This window comes from Choloepus didactylus, chromosome 15 (assembly GCF_015220235.1).
Source record: "Choloepus didactylus isolate mChoDid1 chromosome 15, mChoDid1.pri, whole genome shotgun sequence".
NCBI lineage: Eukaryota > Metazoa > Chordata > Mammalia > Pilosa > Megalonychidae > Choloepus > Choloepus didactylus.
In genome coordinates, this window is record NC_051321.1 from 36094166 (window position 1) to 36113867 (window position 19702).

Genomic DNA, 19702 nt, shown 5'->3' on the forward strand with positions numbered 1-19702 from the left:
TGCCTCCCTAACCCTAACTTGTTGCCTCTGTCTCCATCCTGATTCTCCTCTGAGCCCACGGCCTCCAGGAGCTGCCTGGGAGAAAAGCCCAGGTGCTAAGCCCAAGCTTCAGTGCCATCCAGATGCCCAGCTGCATGTGAAGACTGATAACTCAGATTCTCTCCTCTAACCCGCCTAAGCAAGGATCTATTTACCTCCTCTGAAACTTTTTTTAACCAGAGTAATTTTTTAAAAAATTCATCTCAGTTTTTCTGTCACTAGTCAGATATTATCACTGAAAAGAGTTAAACCTTTTCAAGGAAGTGGTCTTTTTGCTTAAGGTGCTAAGAGTTTCTAAATCAATTGAACCTTTTTGCTTCTTACTTTTCCTTTCAAAACTTCAGTAAGCCTTTCCCTAGGCTGCCACTAATTGAATGCTGTATCTCCTCTGTATTTTTTGACTTCCTTTCTCAGAGCTGGGAAAAAGCAGACAGCAAGAGCTGAATTGCTTCTAGGAAGGTTCTTGACATCTGGGCAGGAAACCTGGAGGGGCAGGCCCTGAGATCTGCACAGCAGTGGAGTATCGATCTGTACACAGCCTCACTGGTTTTACTTATTAAACTTTATTGCAGTAACCAAGTGATTGTTTTCAACAATAAAAGCAGAGTGCCTATAGGCAAGAGGATCGTCCTGTCTCGGGACAAGTCCCCTCCCGAGTGTTTCAGACCTGGGCTCACTAGAATCGTCTTCCAGAAGGTAACATTTATCCACCAGGTGTCATTATTTAGCAATTCTGGAGAGCCACTGGGCTGTCTTAGTGCACTCCTAGCTTTTACATGGCTGGGCTCCAAGGCTAAAGACAAGGACAAGAGATGAATGAAAACAGATTTAAGAAAGGGCAGTGTGACCGGAATGCAGTGTGGGGGCCTTTCAAAGACCAATGGCACTTTCCCGATCAGGTTTCCTAACCTATCACTGCCCCTGGCTGAAGTCAGAATTTACGTTCTGAGGAGTAGCCCTGGCTTCCAGCTGCATTGTGCTAGTCTCAGGTTTATAACCTCAAGTTTATGAGTTGTCTTTCCTCCAGCAACACAAACTTCCTTCCTATGCCCGATTGCCAGCCTACCCTTCCCATCTGGCTCTTGCTTCATGGATCTTGGGGGTCAGGAAAGCATCCACAGGAAGAAATGGTTTCTCCTCAGACCGAGGATCTCTAGAGACACGGAGTTTAAGATACAAACGTGAGAGGTCACAAACTGTGAGAATGGGAGATGTGAGCAGCAGTGCCCGATGAGAGGCTACCTGGGGGGCTGGAATGGGGAAAGGAGCCTCTAGCCCCTGGTTCCCCAATGCTGCTCTTCAGGCTGCAGGTGCAAGGCAGGTGGCTGAGACGGGCTCAGGCTGGGCTCGGCCCTCCTGGTTCTCAGAGCCAGCCGTTGCTGGTGAAATCCATGCGCAGTGCCTCCTCCTCGGCTGGGCTCAGCTCCTGCAACGGGGCCCGGCAGGGGCCTCCGTAGTAGCCAAACCAGTCCATGGTCTTCTTCAGCCCTGGGACCCCGAATCGCCGGGTCACCTGAGAAGCAGGGGCCTGTTAGAAGAGATTGGGGAATCTCCTGCACACACATATCTGGGGCTTAGACAGCAGTCACTGTGAGAAAGTTGGAGAACCCATCCTCCTCCCCCTGTAGAGTGACTATCAAATCTGTGACACCCAGGGTAGACCGGGAATCCAAATTTAGGGACAAGAAAGCAGGTCATTTGCAGAGAACAGAATAAAGGAAGGCAGGTGCTTCCTTTGGTTTTAGGAGAAAAATGGAATCCATTAGGGAGGAGAGTGGCATTCAGGCCTCAAGCTGGGATAGGAGAGGGCAGCAAGGCTGTGGGTCTGGACACGAGGCCACCAGTGTCTGTATCCTGAGCCCTGATTTCCCCACCCCCTGCAGCAGGACCCCCCACCCACCACCCTCAGCCCCTTCCTGTCCCAACTCTAAATGCTTCTCACAAGGAAAACAATGAATTGCTGCCCAAAGAAGTTTTGTTGTGTAATCTCATGCCACTGATTTATAATCTCTAAGCAATTCCCTTGTCCAAAAATGAGAGGGCTGGTCAACAAGGTCTCTGCAGTTTTTTCCATTATGTTAGGGGCCATAAAGCCTTCTTCATCATTTAGAATCATGCCTGGACTTTTGCAGAATAAAGGAGCCCTCAAATCTCTTTACTTTTGGTGAAGCAACTGGTTATTTCATGCTAATTGGAAGTGTCGGATGGATCTTTGACTACCTAAAAACTTGTAAACCAATCATTACTTTAAAAAGTTTTATTTTGAGGGAAGGTAAAACCTCAGAAGTATGCACTTCTTGAAGAGAAAAAAATAATAAAAGAGACTGTAGGGCAAAAAGTTTGGGAACCATTGATGAATGACTAAGAACTATTCACCACTAGATGCCAGTAGACTTTAACAGGCATGGAATTTCTTCTTGGAATGGGTGGTAAGCCACCCTCCTCTCAGGACCGACCCCAGCCATGATATACTTAATAACCTGGCCTTTCCCATCCGCCCAAGTCCCCAAGCCTGAGTAGGGTGGGAAAGACCTGGAGGAGAGATGGAAGCAAGAGGTGCCTACAGAAAAGTTTGCTCTTACCATAGGTTTCTGAAGATCCCTAATTTGCCCCCTTCTCAGACTCTGAGAAGGGTCAAATGCTTTGATGGTAAAGACCATGGAAAGTCCTAGATTAGTCAGGGGCAGGAGGCTGACTGGGTCGGAAGGCCGGGGAAGGACAGTGTGTTTGACCACGGCAGGGCAATATGGTGATGTCAAGCTGCTCTTGGGGTGGCTGAGCCTACAGCCCAGGCAGCAGAGAGGTGTTCCAGGCATTCCTGAGTGTGTGCCCAGGGCTGGAACAGGAGAGGGCACAGAATGAAAGGTAAGGCAGAAGGACACGCAGGGAGCTGGGATGTAGCCAGGACTTCTCTTTCACCAAGGGACAGCCCAAGCTGCTTCATCTATAAAATGAGTTGATAACAACCACCCTACAGATATGTAACAAGCATCGGATGAGAAAAATACAACTAATATTAGATCAGTCCCCAAGAGCCCTAAAAGTCTCTCCTCTTCCTGTCCTGGTGATAGGAAGGTTCTGGGAATATCCCTGTGGATATTGACCAAATAGGACAGCCGAGAGGCCTTTATTTCTACAGTCCTTACATCCTATCTATAGAGTGTCCTACAGAGGAGAACCTTCACATCCAGACTCACACATGCCTCCTCAGCTGTCCTTTCCCTAAATCTGAGTAAATCTCTCCCTTTGAGGTATGGATACAAGCTATGAGGGGGATCTAGAGCCCACCCACTACTTCACCCAAAGTATTGTCACACATAGAATGCCTGGCCCAGTGCCTGGCACTAGGGCAGGGACTACTGTTGAGGCTAATGAGCCACTTCACTCAGCACAAAATTTAAGGGAGTGCCAAGAAACTCATAATATGCAACATTTTAAAAAAATCAAAATCAATGCCAAATGGTGGGACGGAGAACATCTTCTTGACCAAAAGGGGGATGTGAAAGGAAATGAAATAAGCTTCAGTGGCAGAGAGAATCCAAAAGGAGCTGAGAGGTCACTCTGGTGGGCACTCTTACGCACACTTTAGACAACCCTTTTTAGGTTCTAAAGAATTGGGGTAGCTGGTGGTGGATACCTGAAACTATCAAACTACAACCCAGAACCCATGAATCTCGAAGACAGTTGTATAAAAATGTAGCTTATGAGGGGTGACAAGGGGATTGGGAAAGCCATAAGGACCACACTCCACTTTGTCTAGTTTATGGATGGATGAGTAGAAAAATAGGGGAAGGAAACAAACAGACAAAGGTACCCAGTGTTCTTTTTTACTTCAATTGCTCTTTTTCACTCTAATTATTATTCTTGTTATTCTTGTGTGTGTGCTAATGAAGGTGTCAGGGATTGATTTGGGTGATGAATGTACAACTATGTAATGGTACTGTGAACAATCGAAAGTACGATTTGTTTTGTATGACTGCGTGGTATATGAATATATCTCAATAAAATGAAGATTAAAAAAAAAAATCAATGCCAAAAAAATCCACGATGAACAAAACATCAAAATTTAAAAATCTGATGGTGTCATTGCCGAGTCATATTAGAGCCTGAGGCAAAAGTAAAAATGTGTGCCCTTATATGCATGTTTTATTTCATTTTTTCTAGAAGTAGATTTTGAAAAAACATTTTTGATGCTTTTGTTTCCATTAAAGTCAGGAAGGTAAAACTATAAGTTGTTTTGATATGAATAAAATATGGAAACTTAAAATAATGCTGTGAATTTTAATAGACCTACTTTTCAATTTTTCTTCAACTACTTTAATATTAGGAGGGGAGGGGGGTAATCACTTAAAAGATTACTTAGATCTTCCACTTCCAGGAAGATGGAATAGATGTACTAGTCTTTATTGCTCCCCAAAAGTCCAACTACCTTGGACATTATATAAAACAAACAAAAAAACATAAGACTGAAAGGTGGAAGAAGACAGACAGACTAGGGACCTCAGGGCCAAAGGAGCAACACAGTGGTCTGGTTGCTGAACAGACTCTTTGAAGACAGAAACTCCTGGAAAATCTGGGTTCTGTAGGCTTCCAGCTTCTAACTCACTCTCTGCTACTCCCATTCTGTTTTTCAGGATCTGGCCTCCTATAAAGCTGATTTAAAGGTCCACGGTTTGCTCTCTCTAGACAGTGCATCTCTAAGTATATTCCAGGATTCCTTATGTCACAATCACCCAGCACGCCCGTTTCAATGCATATTGCTAGGCCCCTGTCCAGACCGAAAGGATTCAAGTTTTAACTGGCTCTCCACATGAATTCTAATACGCACTTAAGTTGGAGAACCAACAGGACTCAACATTGTCTGAAGTCAAGATTTTCTGGGAAGGCACAAGGAGTTCCCACAGGGTGATGTTCTCTGAAAGGACTTTCTGAAAGGGAAGGGATGGAGTGGGGAGCCCCTTGCAGCCCTGGCTCCTGCTCCAATGAGGGCACAGGGCCCCCTCCCCCGCTGCCACCTGCTGGGAACTCACCGCAGTGTTTGGCTCAATGAGTCGGTGCTGCAGCTTCTGGGCATCTTCCCATTGCCCCGTGAGGCAGAGTCGTTCCAGCTGGCATACCTGAGCCCCCAGGACATTGGCCAGGGCACACACGCCCCCCACGGCTCCTGCCCCAGAGGAAGATGCAGAACATCAGCCAGTGCCTCTCCTCATAGAGGATTCCACACCCTGGCCCCCCAGAACCTCTTTATTCTGGAGAGATAGGATTTGGGTTTCTCTGGCACTGGTTGGCCATGCCAAAGGCAAGCTCTGTGAGTCTATAGAGTCCAGATTTCCAGAGAGAAAAGCTGGCTGCATATTTGAAACAGAATGCTGCACACTGAGTGCAGCGCTGAGCTATTCTGTGAGGGGCAGGGAGCAGAGCCAGTTCCTTCCCGGTATAACCCACCATCACCCCCTTCAGAGTCGAGTCCCGCCTGCCAGTTGACGCCTCCAGCATTCCTCCAATAGCCCCCTGACTCATCAGTCCGGAAAGGGGGTGGAATGGATGGAAAGCCTTTGCTCTTCTGAAATCTTATCCCCCCAGTGACTTCAGACTGGAATGGCAGTGAGAGTGGAGGTGGGGAAGTGGAAAGAAGCTCTGGACACAGACTCAGGAGACCAGGCATTTTCTCCCATTGGCTGCATGAAATTGGACAAGTCATAGTCCTCCTCTGATCCTCTTTATTCTCATCTGGGCAATGCAAATGGGTTGGCTGTGATCTCAGAAGGCCCTGCCACTTCTGCTAGCCTGTGCCGTTCTAAGGCTAGTTATGAGTGACACAAGTTTGGTGGCCTCAAGTCTGGGGAGACTAAGAGCTGGAGATATGGAATGAAGTAATACAGCCTCCATTTATTGAATTCCTACTATGTGCTAGGCACTGTGGCAGTCCCTGGGCCACATGCACCATAATCCTCACGGCCCAGAGAGGCTCAGTGAATAAATGGCAAAGCTGGGATTCCCCTCAGATCTGCCAGCCCCAGAGCTTGTGCTCTTTCCATCTCCCCCTCGCAGGAATGGGGCAGAAAGGGGTCCCCTCCCATTCCCCTGCACTTCAGAGACTGCAGCATGGCAGAGGGAAGTGTGCAAGGGCCTAAATGACAAGCCAAAGTCTTCAAAGGCCAAAGAGAACAGGAGCCAGTGTGGTCCCCTGCAGCGCTGGAAAAGCAACTCAAAACTCTACTCTGGGGCTTCAGCTGAAGGGAGTAGATGTTTCCTCTTCCACCCCCATCCTCCAGGGCTCAAATGCAGCCTGAGCCCTAGGATAAGAGCAGGTGGTCTGATGTTGACATCCCTAGGACTCTGGCCTGGAACAGAACTGGATTAGGCAGCTGAAAACCCCTGGCCCAGTCCCATGGGTCTGACCATTCATTCTGGCCTGGAATCAGGGAAAGAGGAAAATGGACTCCTGGATTACAGGGGAGGGGCCCAAGGCCTCACCCAAGGTGAGGTTGGAGAATTTGTCACCTAAAGCAGGGAACTCAAGACTTAGAGGAAACTGCAGGCATCCCTACTGGAAGCCAGGGATCATCCACCAACCACCTTCCACACCACGCCCAAGAAGGCCACTCACAACCACCCAGTATTCAAAAAGGCAAGCAGTGTGGTCAGAGTTCTGATGTTTCAGAACAGGTGGTCTAGCAGACCCTCTGCAGACCCAGCCCCTGCCTGCCTGGTTGCTCCCAGCAGACCGCAGCTCCCCGGGTGGATCTTGGTTACACATCACAGTCCGAGAGCAGTGGGCAGCCTACCCAAGGCATAGCTGGCCAGCAGGAAGCCAGCCGATCCCGCCAACACCTGGAAATCCTGCCTCCTGATCTTGTGAACAATCAGCCCGATCCTGGTCACCTGCAACAGAAAACGGGTGTGAGGGCTGGGCCCAGAGCCTCAGCCTCCAGCGTGGAGCGAGGAAGGATGGGTGATAGTATGAGATCCCAATTCCCAGAGAGATGCCCAAAAGTTCAGACAAGGCCCGGAGTGCACATGGGACACAGAGAACCTGAACAGGAGCCAGGATCCATGCGGCTCCCAGAGCAGCCCTGAAGTTGGGAGCAAAGGTGCTGGGGCCCAGAGGAGGGGGTGCTCTGGCCCAGGGGCTGATGCCACTCACGTCACCACCGCTGTCCTTGATGCCCACAATATTCGGGTGCTGGGAAAGTGTGACCACCGCCTCCACCGGCAGGTCCAGCCCCGTGTTGGCTGGGACACTGTACAGCACCACAGGGATTGGAGAGAGGTCAGCAACCTGAGGGGCACAGAGAAAGGGGGCGGGGCAGCTGCCCAGGGTCACCCCAACAGCGTCCTGGCCTGGGTAACTGCAGGGCTGCCTGGACAGGCCCACTGCTTAACTGTAAGCCACTGACACTATGTACCCTGAATGTAAGCAATAATAATGGGCAAGATTTGTTGAGTGCTTTCTATATGCCAGGCACAATTCTAAGCCCTTTATGTTCATCATGTTATTTAATCGTCACAAAAATCCAATGAGGGAGAGGGGAGGAAACTGTGGCACAGAGTGGTTAGTTAAGTTGCCCAATGTCACACAGCTGGTCCACAGTGGTGCTCAACACCCATCTTACAACTGCCATTCACGTGAAGTGGGCTCTCCCCTACCCATAAGACCTGCCCCCGACCAAGTCTCCCCCGCATCCAGCCTCTCCTGGACCCAGGCCTCACACCCACCTTGGTGTAGTGGTGAATGAGGGCTGCGCTGCCCATTCTCCCACGGTAGTAGCAAGGGGTCACCACCATGGCAGCATCGGCCCCCACCTGGGCCATGCTCACCGTCATCTCCACCGTGGCTTGAGTGGCTGCAGGAGGAGAGCATACCTTTCCATTGGGCCGTGGAGGGCGAGAGCAGGAGAAAGGATGCATGGGCTAGGACCCTGGATCTCAGAACAGACAGAACAAGTAGACTCGACCCCCAGGGCCAAGGAGCCTGACCCCCCGCCCTCAGCCACCCCCCGGGCCCAGGGCAGAGTGGCCTCACACTCGCAGCCGGAGCCAGCCAGCAGCAGCTTGTCCTTGGGCATGGCCTGGCGCACGCGGCTCACCACCTCCAGGCGCTCACTGCTGGTCAGGAAGGGGAACTCGCCGTTGGAGCCCTGGACCACGAAGCCTGCAACACAAGTCCCATCACAGCCAGCTGACACCCCGCCCCCAGCCTCTTAGGAACAACCAGGACCTTGGTGCTCCACCCCCCACCTCCCCACCCCCCAGGTTCCTGCCTCCCGAACACCCAGGATTTTACACATTTCCTCCTATCTTTGTCCAGGTCCAGGGAGAATGTTTTTTACCCCGTTGCAGTAAGAGTTTGCAAAGCATTTTCCTTTATTTTAGTGAAATGTTTTAGACATACTAAAAGGAATAGATAATAATATAATCCATATCTGTGTACCCAGCACCCCTAGCACCCTCCCCTGATTGCCTTCCTCTTCTCTCTCTTCTGACTGTGGAGTTTATGGTTCCCACTCATGTCTTTATACACTTAGGACATATAAATGGACCCATAAACAAGACGGAATATGATTTTTGCAATTTTAAACTTTATATGGGTTCAAACTTATATAACCTTCTGTGATTTGTTGTTTTCGCTCAACATTATGTTTTGAGCTTTGTCCATAGCAATACACCTAGCTCTGCTTCATTCATTTTAATTGCTGCATAGTATTCTAATGTATGGTCAAGTCACAATTTATTTTTCATTTTCCTGTTGAAGACATTCAGAATGTTTCTTTCTTTTTGCTATTACAAAGTTGAAACAATTTCTTTAAAGTCTCCTGAGCCACGTATGCAAGAGTTTCTCTAGAGTTAAGATACTTAGGAATAAATCTGCTGAGTCCTATGTATGTGCATCTTCACATGTGTTAAATTTCTAACAAAATAGTTTACACCCCATCACAGCACAGAGGAGTCTGTTAGAAGTTCATTTGTGCCAACACTTTGTGTTGTCAGAACTGTTTTTGCCAATTTGCTGGGTGAAAAGTGATCGCTTGTTGTTTTATTTTGTGCTTTCCTGTTTTAGCAATCATTTGAGAGGTTTCTAAGATGTTCTGGTTACAGGTGTCAACCATTTATAACCATGAGCGCACAGAGGATTGTGGCTGTTCAGCTGATTATCAAGGGACTGTAAGTAGAATCATTTTCCTCTCCGCTTTTTTCATTTAACTTTGTTTTTCCTCTTTTTTCTCCTCCCCACCCTATTCTTTTTTTTAATCTTCATTTTATTGAGATATATTCACATACCACGCAGTCATACAAAATGAATCGTACATTTGATTGTTCACAGTACCATTACATAGTTGTACATTCATCACCTAAATCAATCCCTGACACCTTCCTTAGCACACACCCAAAAACAACAAGAATAATAATTAAAGTGAAAAAGAGCAATTGAAGTAAAAAAGAACACTGGGTACCTTTGTCTATCTGTTTGTTTCCTTCCCCTATTTTTCTACTCATCCGTTCATAAACTAGGCAAAGTGGAGTGTGGTCCTTATGGCTTTCCCAATCCCATTGTCACCCCTCATAAGCTACATTTTTATACAATTGTCTTCGAGATTCATGGGTTCTGGGTTGTAGTTTGATAGTTTCAGGTATCTACCACCAGCTACCCCAATTCTTTAGAACCTAAAAAGGGTCGTCTAAATTGTGCATAAGAGCGCCCACCAGAGTGACCTCTCGGCTCCTTTTGGAATCTCTCTGCCACTGAAGCTTATTTCATTTCCTTTCACATCCCCCTTTTGGTCAAGAAGATGTTCTCCGTCCCACGATGCTGGCTCTACATTCCTCCCCAGGAGTCATATTCCACGTTGCCAGGGAGATTCACTCCCCTGCCACCCTATTCTATTCCAAAACAATTTACAAATACAGCATATAATGCAACAGAATTTTCAATAAATAGAAGGATATTTAGGAGAAAGGAAAGAAAATAAAGTCAAGAGCAATGATGGTATACAGCTGGGAGAGCTGGACCATAAATTTGATTTGGAGCTTCCCGATAGTCAAAGCTAAAAAGGAAACACGGTCAGCTAACAGATATGTAGAATCCAAAAAATGAAAGCAAGGCAGCTGCCCCGGGGAAGCATAGAGTTTCTTGGCACTGGGACCAAGAGAAATTGTTCCCGTGAGTCATCCTTAAGGGGACACAATGTGATGCAGACTCAACTTTTCACCACAAACCTTTTTCCAGACCATGAGATTCCACAGAATGGCTTGCCAGAATACCTCTCACTGGATAGTTAGCTTCCCCCCGCCTCCCCTTGCTGTCAGTTTAGGTAGGAAACTCTTTATGTCTTGCTACATTCGGCCCCTGTGCTTTTCCAGTAGGTTCCACCTGTTTGCAAAGCAACCAGCCCTGGACGAGGGCTCCAGTCCAGCCATTATCAGGCCCATACCCTCTGACTGAGGCTTTAGAAACAAGGCTCTAGTCAAATGCCAAGGACATCTTCCTCCCCATCCTGCCTCCCACCTCTCCTTAAAGGGCACTGGGGCTGGTTCTTGCCACAGTCACTTCTTCAGCCACCGTCATTCACTCCCAAGACCATCTCCACCCTGGTGATCCATTCCAGAGGCCCCTGACCCCCATGGTGAATAGGTTTGGAACACCCGGCCTAAAGAACAGAACTGCTGGGTATTGCATCCTGGGAGGCAGAAGCAGGCCCTGGGCTCAGGCTCCTCATGCCTGGGTCTCTGGCTTGTCTTGTTTAAGAAGCATCTGACCCACACCTGACTCCGAAGAAGGAAGGAGTGCCAGACAGGGCAAGAGGGAAGCGTGGGGTGTGTGGCTGTTTTGCAAGTTGTGTCACAACTCTGAATCTGTTTCTTCTTCTGTGGAATGGCAATGAAATCATTTCCAAGCCTCCCTTAACAGGGCTGTTTGAAAGGCTCACAAATAAGAAAATGTACATCAAAGTGTTTTGAAATCTGTGAACTGATACTGCAAAGAACCTCCTTCTTCTTCCTGGCTGGATGTCCAGTGTCAGGCCTGTTATGCCTGCTGTAGTGTTGAAAGGGGGTGTAGAGGAGAGGAAAAGACCAGGGTCCTAGTGGGCAAGGGATTGAGGAAAGTGAGTTGCATAGAAACTGGGAAGCAGTGTGGCAGAACGATCCGGGCACAGCTCCGAAGTCGGCAAAGACGGGATTTAAGTCTCAGTGTGGCCCTCACCAGCTATGAGAACCTGGGCAAACAGCTTAACCAAACCTCAGCTTCCTCAAGTGAAAACAGGATTATATTTGTACCTCCCTCACAGAGCAGCTATGAGGTTTAACTGAGATACTCTTTGTAAAGCACTTAGACTGGAACTTGGCCCTCAGTGGGAGCTGGAGTTAGTATGGATTCAGGAGGGTGGAAGCTTTCACTTCAAGGAGGACTACGATGACTGGCATTGCCCTCAGGGACCTCTCGGGCCCCTTCCAGCTGTAAGGCAACAGAGGTTCATTCTCATTTCAGAAGCTGCTCTCCTCTGACCTGTGGTTATCCTGGCTGCTCTGGGGAGTCAGAGTGGCCTGGAAAGGGGAGTGGGTGTTTGGGGCTGGGGATACACAAGCAACATGGCAACTTACTGTGACCAAAACGAATCACAGTGTCTCTTACACAGGAGTATCCCCAATAACCACAATGCCCTCTTGGTCCATCATCATTGCCACCTCCTCTGGGAAGTCTTCCTGGGATCCCTCCACCGGACACATCTCCTCTGAATGTCCCTTCCCTGTTCCTTGTCCTTCCTTGTTGCCTACTCAAATGCACACAGGTCTGCAGAACCCTTCAATGCCCCCCACCCCTACCTGTGGGATCAGACAGGAGTTCCCAATCTGGTCTCTGCTGTAAAATGAGAGAATTGGACCAAATGGTCTCCAAAGTCCTCCCTGGCTCTCAGCTTCAGGGCTGTTCTTCTGTCCTCCTCTCCCATCCCTTGCCTGTCTCTCGTTCCTTCTCAATCAGCCCAGCACTTTCCTGCCTCTACTCCTTTGCTCATGCTGTTCCCCTCTGCCTGGAACACCAGACCACAGAGCCTTTCCCCAGTTCCCCTCATCCTTGGTTCCACAGCCCTTTGCTCTCCTTGTACAGTGCTTATCTTACTTTGCCTAAAGTCACCAAGGTCAGGGATGGTGCCCTCCTCCTTTTGGCCTCCTCCATGACACCAAGCATGGTGCCTGCTGAGGCTTGTGTTGACAATCTGTTGTGTAAAAGAAAAATTGTACCAAACCTGGTCTGGGGCAGAATCCTTTTGGGTGATGTAATCCATAAACACTCTCTGGGAAGAAATGAGCATTCCTGATAAAATTCTTAGGTGAGTTCCTGGTAAACTTTAATGGAATTAAACTTTATTCTGGGCAACCAGCCACTCGCCCAGATGATTCTCAGGCATCTAGTAGCTGTTAACCACTCTGTATCTAGTCTAACCAGTCTCCTTACCAAGAGTGTAACTTGGAATTGGCTGACTAAAGACCATTTTCCTTGCAGTGTCACTGTAATAAAACTTTGACATGCGGTCATAACTAAATGCCTAAAAACTTTAATTTTCCATTTTAAACTACTTTTGTACTTACAGAAAGTTGCAAAAAAAAAAAAAAAGAAAAAAAAACACAAAACAGTTCAATACACCTCTTTCCCAGTCTCCCCCAATGAAAATGTTCTACATATCTGTAGTACTATTATCAAGAACTAGAAAATTAACACTGGTATAATACCATTAACTAAAGACTTTATTTGAATTTTACCAGTTTAAAAAAATTTTTTTTAAGTCAAGATCCCAACCTGGTAGTTAGCTAAACTGACGTTTCATGTAATAAGCTTTAATAAGGGGTTTAAGGTCTTCCAGACATGAGCATACATTTTAACAATCACTTTCAGAAGCTAACCCTCTCTATTCTCTTGCTTTTTGTCTAATTGAGCAGTCTCCAACATTTTCCAGTATGTGGCCCTACTTTTTTTCCAATTAAAATTTTTATTATGAAATATTTAGATATAAAAATCCATATATATATATTTATCAGAATATATATAAAGTTACCTATTAGTAATGTCAAAAAAATTAAATACTCCAAACTCTGCTCCATAAAATCAACTGATGACATTTAGGATGAATATGGATTTTCCATCCTCTGCAGTAATTCTGGGCACCTCCTCTCCTTGCTTCCTTCTTGCTGGAGTTTGAGGTCCACAGATTGGGAACCATTGGTAAATCAAAATAGACCCCAATGGTAAGAAATTTCTATGTAAAGGAATCACCTGGGGTTAGACAGTGTTTTATAGCTGACTTCTCTTAAATTTCACAGAGAGGCATCTGTCTCACTTTAACTGCCTGACTGGGGATCACCTCTTGTCCCAGAAATGGCTTCTTGGGTTCCAGGGAGAGTGCCAGGCTTGCATGAGGGCAGAGACCACGTCAGGACATCAGGGAAGAAGTCAGGGATAAGGATGAGGGAGGCTGACCCACCTGGGCATGGCGGGAAGAGGACCAGGAGGCAGTACAGAGCAGGGATTAGGGGAATGGGCTTTGCGGTCAAGCACAATGGGGATCCAATCCCAGCAACATCGCGTCCTAGCTCCGCCATCTTGGGTGAATTAGTTCTCTGAACCTCAGATTCCTCCTCTGCAAAAGGGAGATAACGTAATACCTCCTTCATGGGGCGGTGACTCAACATTTATCAAAAAGCATGGCATACAATAAAAACTCAAGAAGAGGGCGCTGGAGATAGTACTAGCATTACCAGTAGCAGCAGCCACAGCCAGGACAGTATCTACAGAAACAAGAAGAGATTACACTGACACAAAGCCATGGGGTCGGTGGTGGGGAGATGCCAACATGCATCCCAATGGGCGATGGGATCCCCATGGGAAGAAGGTGGGGCAGGCAGAGAGAACTGCACTGTGGGACACCGTGTGCCTTGAGGAGAAATAGGGTGAGGAGGGCACCAAGAGGACAGGGGACACTCCACCAGCTTACCCTCTTCCAAAAGCCCGTTTCCGCCCACACACCCAACACCTGACTGCTTTCCCCTTCCTTAGCAATGGCAGGTGGGGGGGTGCTGAGATATCCTATCCCACCAAGGACTGCTGGAGAAGGAGCCTTCTTTCCTCATCCCTCCCAGAACTTATGTTGGCCACAGAGACCCCCGACTCAGGGTGAGGGTACACAAGGCTTTTTATTGGCTCAGTTCCAGGCATTTGGCATCAGTGTGGGGCTCTCGCTGCTCCTGGGATCTGCCTTGTCTGTCTTCTCACCATGGGACTTCAGGAGCCTCAGAGTCTGTTTCAGCTGCTTCACTTCCTCCCAGCTCTCCCTCCATTAGGGCCATCCTCTGTGGCAGACCCTATTTATGGAGTCTAAGGGGCCCGTGACCCCTGTGGGGACCTGAGGAAGTGAGGATTTGGGCAGCAGCATCTCACCCTGGGCCACGTAGGTTGCCCCGTAGGAGAGAAAACAGGCCTGTGAATCTGTGCCAGCCCTGCTGGGGGAAGGGGTGTCTTCATCCACGGTTAGGTGGTTTCAAAGGGGTCGCAGATCTGGTGGCTGCGGTTGGGCAGGCTGTGGCTCTGGTGGCTCTGGTGGATCAGATGACCAGGATGGCCCTGGTGGGTCGGGTGGGTCGGGTGGCCTGGATGGCCCTGGTGGGTTGGGTGGCCCTGGTGGGTCGGGTGGCCTGGGTGGCCCTGTTGGCTCTGATGGCCCTGGTGATTGTGATGACCATGGCCCTGGAAAGTGTGGGTGTGGTTGGCACCAGCTGTGGTATTTTCCCTCTTGGCAAGGAAGCTCCCTTTCAGTTTCATCTCCACCTCTTCAAGAGCCTTCAGCTCCTCCTGGTTGATGTCTTTGGTCTCCACGTGGCCCGACTGCTGGTACGCCGTGGCACGCTGCAGCCTGGAGTTAGCCAGCTGCCGCCCCTTGCTGTCGATCTCCTTGGTGCAGGCAGCCACCGCAGCCCAGGTGGCCTCATCTGTGGAGGAGGATTTCCCTGACTCCTTGTGGGTCTCTTTGATCACTGAGGACCCAGACGTCCTCTGCCTGCTGGTGAAGGATTCCTGGTGAAGAGCTGTGCCTCCTCCTCTGTGCCTCGTGGTGAAGGTCTCCACGTGAATCGTGGTGCTTGCCTCTCCATTCCCACTGTCAACTGGGGCATTGTCAGTGGGACTGTTGTTAACTGCCAGCTTCTCTTCAGAAAGGCGGCTAAAGTGAGATTTGATCCAGTCCTCATTCTTTGGTTTGCAGGATTCTGCTGAGTAAAACCTGTCTACACACTCAGTAACTGACTTCCTTCTCTTCTTCCTCTGAATCCACAGCATGAGGCTTCCACCTCCTAGCAAGAAGGCAGCCACCAGCACCACCTTGCATGATGGTTGCTGGACTAGCTCCAGGAAAGTCTCCAGGACCCAACGCCAGGCAGGCAGAATTAAGAGCACACTGGGAGTAGGGGAGCCAGGATGGGATGGCTCATGCTTGTAAGGGTAGGCTCCCCTAGGGTGTCTGGCAGGCAGACCCCCTGCTGCCCCCTCCCTGGGAGCCCCTCCCACTTCAGCAATGAGCTCCATTGTGAGGAAAGCAGTGGGGGTGGGGCAAGGCCACAGCATCCCTCATGTCCAGTCTGGCAGGTAGTGCCTGAGGCCTGGGTCCTGTCTCCCACCCTGACAGTTGTCCCCAAGGTCAGCGGAAGGGCACCATGGTAGACTGAATTATGAACCCCAAATTAGACATGTCTTATTCTTCATCTGCATTCCTAAGGGTATGAACCCATTGTAAATAGGATCTCTCAAAGAAGTCATTTTTAGTTAAGAAGTGGCCCAACTGAATGAAGGTGGGTCTTATGATGAGAACTTGGAAGTCACAAAAGCCACAAAGGAGGGAAAACATCACCCTGTGATGGGAGGCAGCAATACAAGCCAAGGAACCCCAAAGACAGCTGGCAGCCAGCACCAGAACACTACAGTCTTCAGGGAGAAAGCAAGCATTGCCAATATCTTGATTTTGGACCTCTTCTGGCCTCAAAACTGTGAGCCAATAAATTCCTGTTGTTTAAACCAAACCATTGTGTGATATTTGTCATAGCAGCCTGGCAAACTAAGTCCTTTCTGCCTTCTGCTTGTGACCCATTCTGCAATTCTTCCTTCCAGTCTTTGGTTTCTCCCCTTGCCTATCCTGTGGCCCCAGGGGGCAGAGACAGTTGAGGCAGGCTGGCCATGGCAGAAGGACCCCCTTGGCTGGGCTGGCATCTATTCCTGGCTGCCTGAGCAGTGACTCCCCCGATCTGGGACCCACCCCTGCTTCTGGCTCAGTACATTCCACTCTCACTCGTAGCATCCAGCCACTTTATAGGGTCCAGGAGGAAAAGGGACCCAGGAAGGAGCTCATTCTGTAATAAAACGAGGTCACAAGTACGGGGAGAAAAATACGGCTGAGAAGGCAGAGCAGATAAGACAGGAGACTTCACCAGGTCCCAGATCCCTGGGGCCATTCCAGGATGGAAACAAAATATTTTATTTAACAAAGTAATAACCTTAATATACACAAAGACAGCTAGATCTTATCTCAAAATACCATAGTGTACTCTACATGCTGAGATAACATGATACAAGTTTAAAGTTTTAGGGGAAACATCACTTTCCTCGTCCTCCTGGAGTAACTCTATGGTTGTCCACTAACCTCACTGGAAATAACAATTCAAAGTCCATCTCTGAGCTTGTTTATGGGTATGAGTTCAGGGCCAAATGGCCCTCCTGTAATAATTCCTCCCTCGAATCTCTGCTTATAATTTGTATTTAGAAAGAATATTCTTTATTATTATTTTTTTAAAAAGAACTACCGTTTCAGGCAATGCTTTCCAGAAAAATCCCTTGAGTGTTCACTAATTCATTAAGGGCAGGTTTCCGCCACCTCTTTTGAGGACCTTAGCTTGTTGTTGGTGGCCCCTGCCACGTGATAGGCAATGGTTCCCTCCTCTGACCCTTGAGTCCACGGAGTTGCAAAGCCTACCCCAGGGGCCAGGATACGGACAAGAGAAATAGAAATTTTAGAGCTCACGTTGTTTGTTACTCCCTTCCTGAGCATTCTGGCTGTGTCCCGAGAGCACGAACAGGACTCTAAGGCTTTATGTTCTCTGTGCTATGACCCAGGTTTGAGCTTCTTGGAACAAGTAAATTGAACCCTTTGGCCAGAAGCCTGAAGGCTCAGTCCCCATTTTAAAATGAGGAAATTGGGTTAAGGAAATTAAGTGATTTCTCCAATGTCATCATAACTGGCAGAACCAGAATTCTTACCCAGATGTTGGGCTCTTTCTACTACAGCCCCCTGCCTTCCCAGTATGTGGGAGAGAGTGAGCAAGTGAGAGCAGACACCAGCACAGGTTGCACGGGAGACGTGTGCCCCATGGCCTCACCCCAGTGCTCCTGGGGCACCCCCACGCCCTCTGCAGCAGTGAGAGGGTGAGAGGAAAGGAGGGCCCAGAGAAGAGCCTGAGGGTCTCTGTGGATTGCAGACAACAGATGCAAAGTCCACCCACCAACTCCCCATGCCAGGGTGTCCTTGAAGCTGAGCCAGAGTCTACTCTCCTCTTTGAAGCTCACAGCAGCTTCTCACTCTGCTTCAAGACAACCAGTTCTCAGCTCAAACTTTCAGGCCCCCATGAGCTGAGTCCCAGCAGAAATTTGTTTAGAGTTTGTGACCTTGCTCAGTGTGGGTGTCCACAGGGCCTTCACTGACCCTTAGGGAAGGTCACATCCCCTCACCGTGAGATAGGAACAGTGTCTCATTCAGGACAGTGATCACTGTCACACAGCAGCTTTGCCCACAGTGTGCAATCACACTGTCATTTTAATAATTATTCTCATTGGAGTTAATACCTTCTAATGTATATCACTCGTTGTACTTTACTGCATGCCTTCCACTTGCATGCTCTCATTTTTTTTCTCCCAACCATCCTATGAAATGGGCATGATTATTTCCATTTGTCAGGTAGGGAAACTGAGGTTTAGACAGATTATCCCACAGCTAAGTCAGTGGCAGAGTTGTGTTTTGAATGTGGAGTGCAAATTCCTATCTGCTATACTGTACTGCTGTGGTCTGAGCCACTCCATTCCCAAAACTGGTGCTGACCAGACTCTGTTTACTGATGGGTCCCCATATTCTGGTCTAGCAGTTCAGTGCAGTGCAGAGGAATCAGTGAAATGGGGTAAAACAGCATGCATCACAAAAATCCCAGCTGGGTTCAAATCCCAGCTCAGCAAGTATTAGCTGAGTGATCTCGGGCAAGTGACTGTGTTATTCTGAAGCCTCAGATTCTCATCTGTCAAATGGGGTTATGGAGAGTACTAGCTCCCAGGACTGTCATAGGTGATGGTTGGGGGTGGCAGGCAGAATGGGTAGAATTTGCCAATTCTTCCACCTTCTTTGATTGTGTTCCTGGCTGTGTTGGGTGTTAGGTGTCACAAATATGACCTGGCCCTTGATCTCAGAGAGGAGGAAACAAGTTGAGACAGAAACAGTGAAGGAGTAGAACAGGGAGAATTCTGCCAAAGGAAGCTTTGCTCAGAGAATATGTCTGAAAAGAGCTCTGAGGGAAGTGAAGATAAGAAGGAGTACTTGGTTGACAAGGACTGTCACACCCCTTATCTAGTTTGATCCCCACAATAATGCTGAGAGCTAAGAAATCACTTTAGCAGTTTACAGCTGGGGAAACTGAGGCAGGTGAGGTTTAGCCCAAGGTAGGTTGCAGGCCAGCAGGCAGCTTCCCACCCATCTCCTGACTCCAGACCAGTGTCCCCTGTTCCTCTCCTATAATAAAATAACCCCAGGGTACTTGACAAGCCCTGTGCAGCTTGACAGAGCCTGTGCACCTTCCCATGGTCTCTGGCTAAGGAGAATGGGGTCATTAACATCTCCCAATCCCCACAGTGGATAGGCCCAGCTTACCTCTGAAGGGGAAGGTACCCAGTTTGTGCAGGTTCTCCTCCAGTTTCCTATAGTCCACCTCTTTGGTAGCCGTGAAGGGGGTGGTCACAGGGGGGTAGATGCCGGCGATGTCCACCTTCCTTCCCTCCCCTGAGGCCCAACCCCCTATGTTCTTGGACAAGGCCCTGCTCAGCCCCCGCCTCAACGATGACCAGACTCGGGGGGCCAGCATCTCTGCAGGAGCCTGAGGCCCAGCTGCTCTCTGCCCCCGAGTGAGGCTGAGTCTGGACTCCTACCTACCTCCCGGTTAATGAGCAACGTGAATGGTTAAAGATTTGCAGCCCCTTGACTTGTGGGCACAAGGGTAAGCCGGGGCTGGGCACTCCGAGGGTCAGTGGCCAGGCCTGTAGGCCCCAGAGGCTCCTCCCTCCCTTTTTCTGGGGAGCAGCTGGAGAAATGCCACAACCAGTGTCCCTCTGGCCAGACTGGACTGCAGCCTCTCCTCCCACAAGTTCCAGCCCCACAGCCGGGAGCCCGCTGGGATCCACTTGGCGCCTGCGCAGCCGCAGCCGGCGGCGCGATCGGCTGAGCCGGCCCTGCCCTGCGGGAGGCGTGGCGCGGCTGGGCCGCGAGCTGCCCCTCTTCCCCCGCCCGGCTCCTCCTGTCAAGGTCGCCACGTGACAGGCCCGCGCTGGCCACACACAGCCCCACAGGATAGCAGTCTCGGGGACGGCGCACAG

The 19702-nt window shown here is 49.1% G+C and overlaps 2 protein-coding genes across 3 annotated transcripts; both read right to left on the reverse strand.

Annotated features, from left to right (window-relative positions):
* Positions 1 to 586: 586 nt before the first annotated feature.
* HOGA1 (4-hydroxy-2-oxoglutarate aldolase 1) lies at positions 587 to 19555 on the reverse strand. Of its 2 annotated transcripts, none has more exons than XM_037803680.1 (7): positions 18984 to 19555; positions 8066 to 8194; positions 7759 to 7886; positions 7187 to 7321; positions 6828 to 6924; positions 5070 to 5203; positions 587 to 1567 (listed from the first exon to the last, which is right to left on the reverse strand). In XM_037803680.1, the coding sequence occupies exons 1-7, from the start codon at positions 19192 to 19194 to the stop codon at positions 1403 to 1405; spliced, it is 999 nt and encodes a 332-aa protein (XP_037659608.1). In that variant the 5' UTR covers positions 19195 to 19555; the 3' UTR covers positions 587 to 1402. The 2 variants fall into 2 exon arrangements, with proteins under 2 accessions (XP_037659608.1, XP_037659609.1); XM_037803681.1 differs by having other exon boundaries at positions 587 to 1552; positions 18984 to 19491.
* Positions 13777 to 15700, reverse strand: C15H10orf62 (chromosome 15 C10orf62 homolog). The gene has a single exon (XM_037803679.1). The coding sequence runs from the start codon at positions 15647 to 15649 to the stop codon at positions 14561 to 14563; it is 1089 nt and encodes a 362-aa protein (XP_037659607.1). The 5' UTR covers positions 15650 to 15700; the 3' UTR covers positions 13777 to 14560.
* Positions 19556 to 19702: the final 147 nt, after the last annotated feature.

Bases quoted from the DNA above. Each gene is read 5' to 3' on its own strand.
- HOGA1 (XM_037803680.1), bottom strand. From the start codon at position 19,194: ATGCTGGCCCCCCGAGTCTGGTCATCGTTGAGGCGGGGGCTGAGCAGG. The intron at 7,322-7,758 runs GTGGGTGTGAGG...TGTGCCCCTCAG, and splicing joins TCATTCACCACTACACCAAG to GTTGCTGACCTCTCTCCAAT. The intron at 6,925-7,186 runs GTGAGTGGCATC...TTTCTGTTGCAG, and splicing joins TCAAGGACAGCGGTGGTGAC to GTGACCAGGATCGGGCTGAT.
- C15H10orf62 (XM_037803679.1), bottom strand. From the start codon at position 15,649: ATGCTGTGGCCTTGCCCCACCCCCACTGCTTTCCTCACAATGGAGCTC.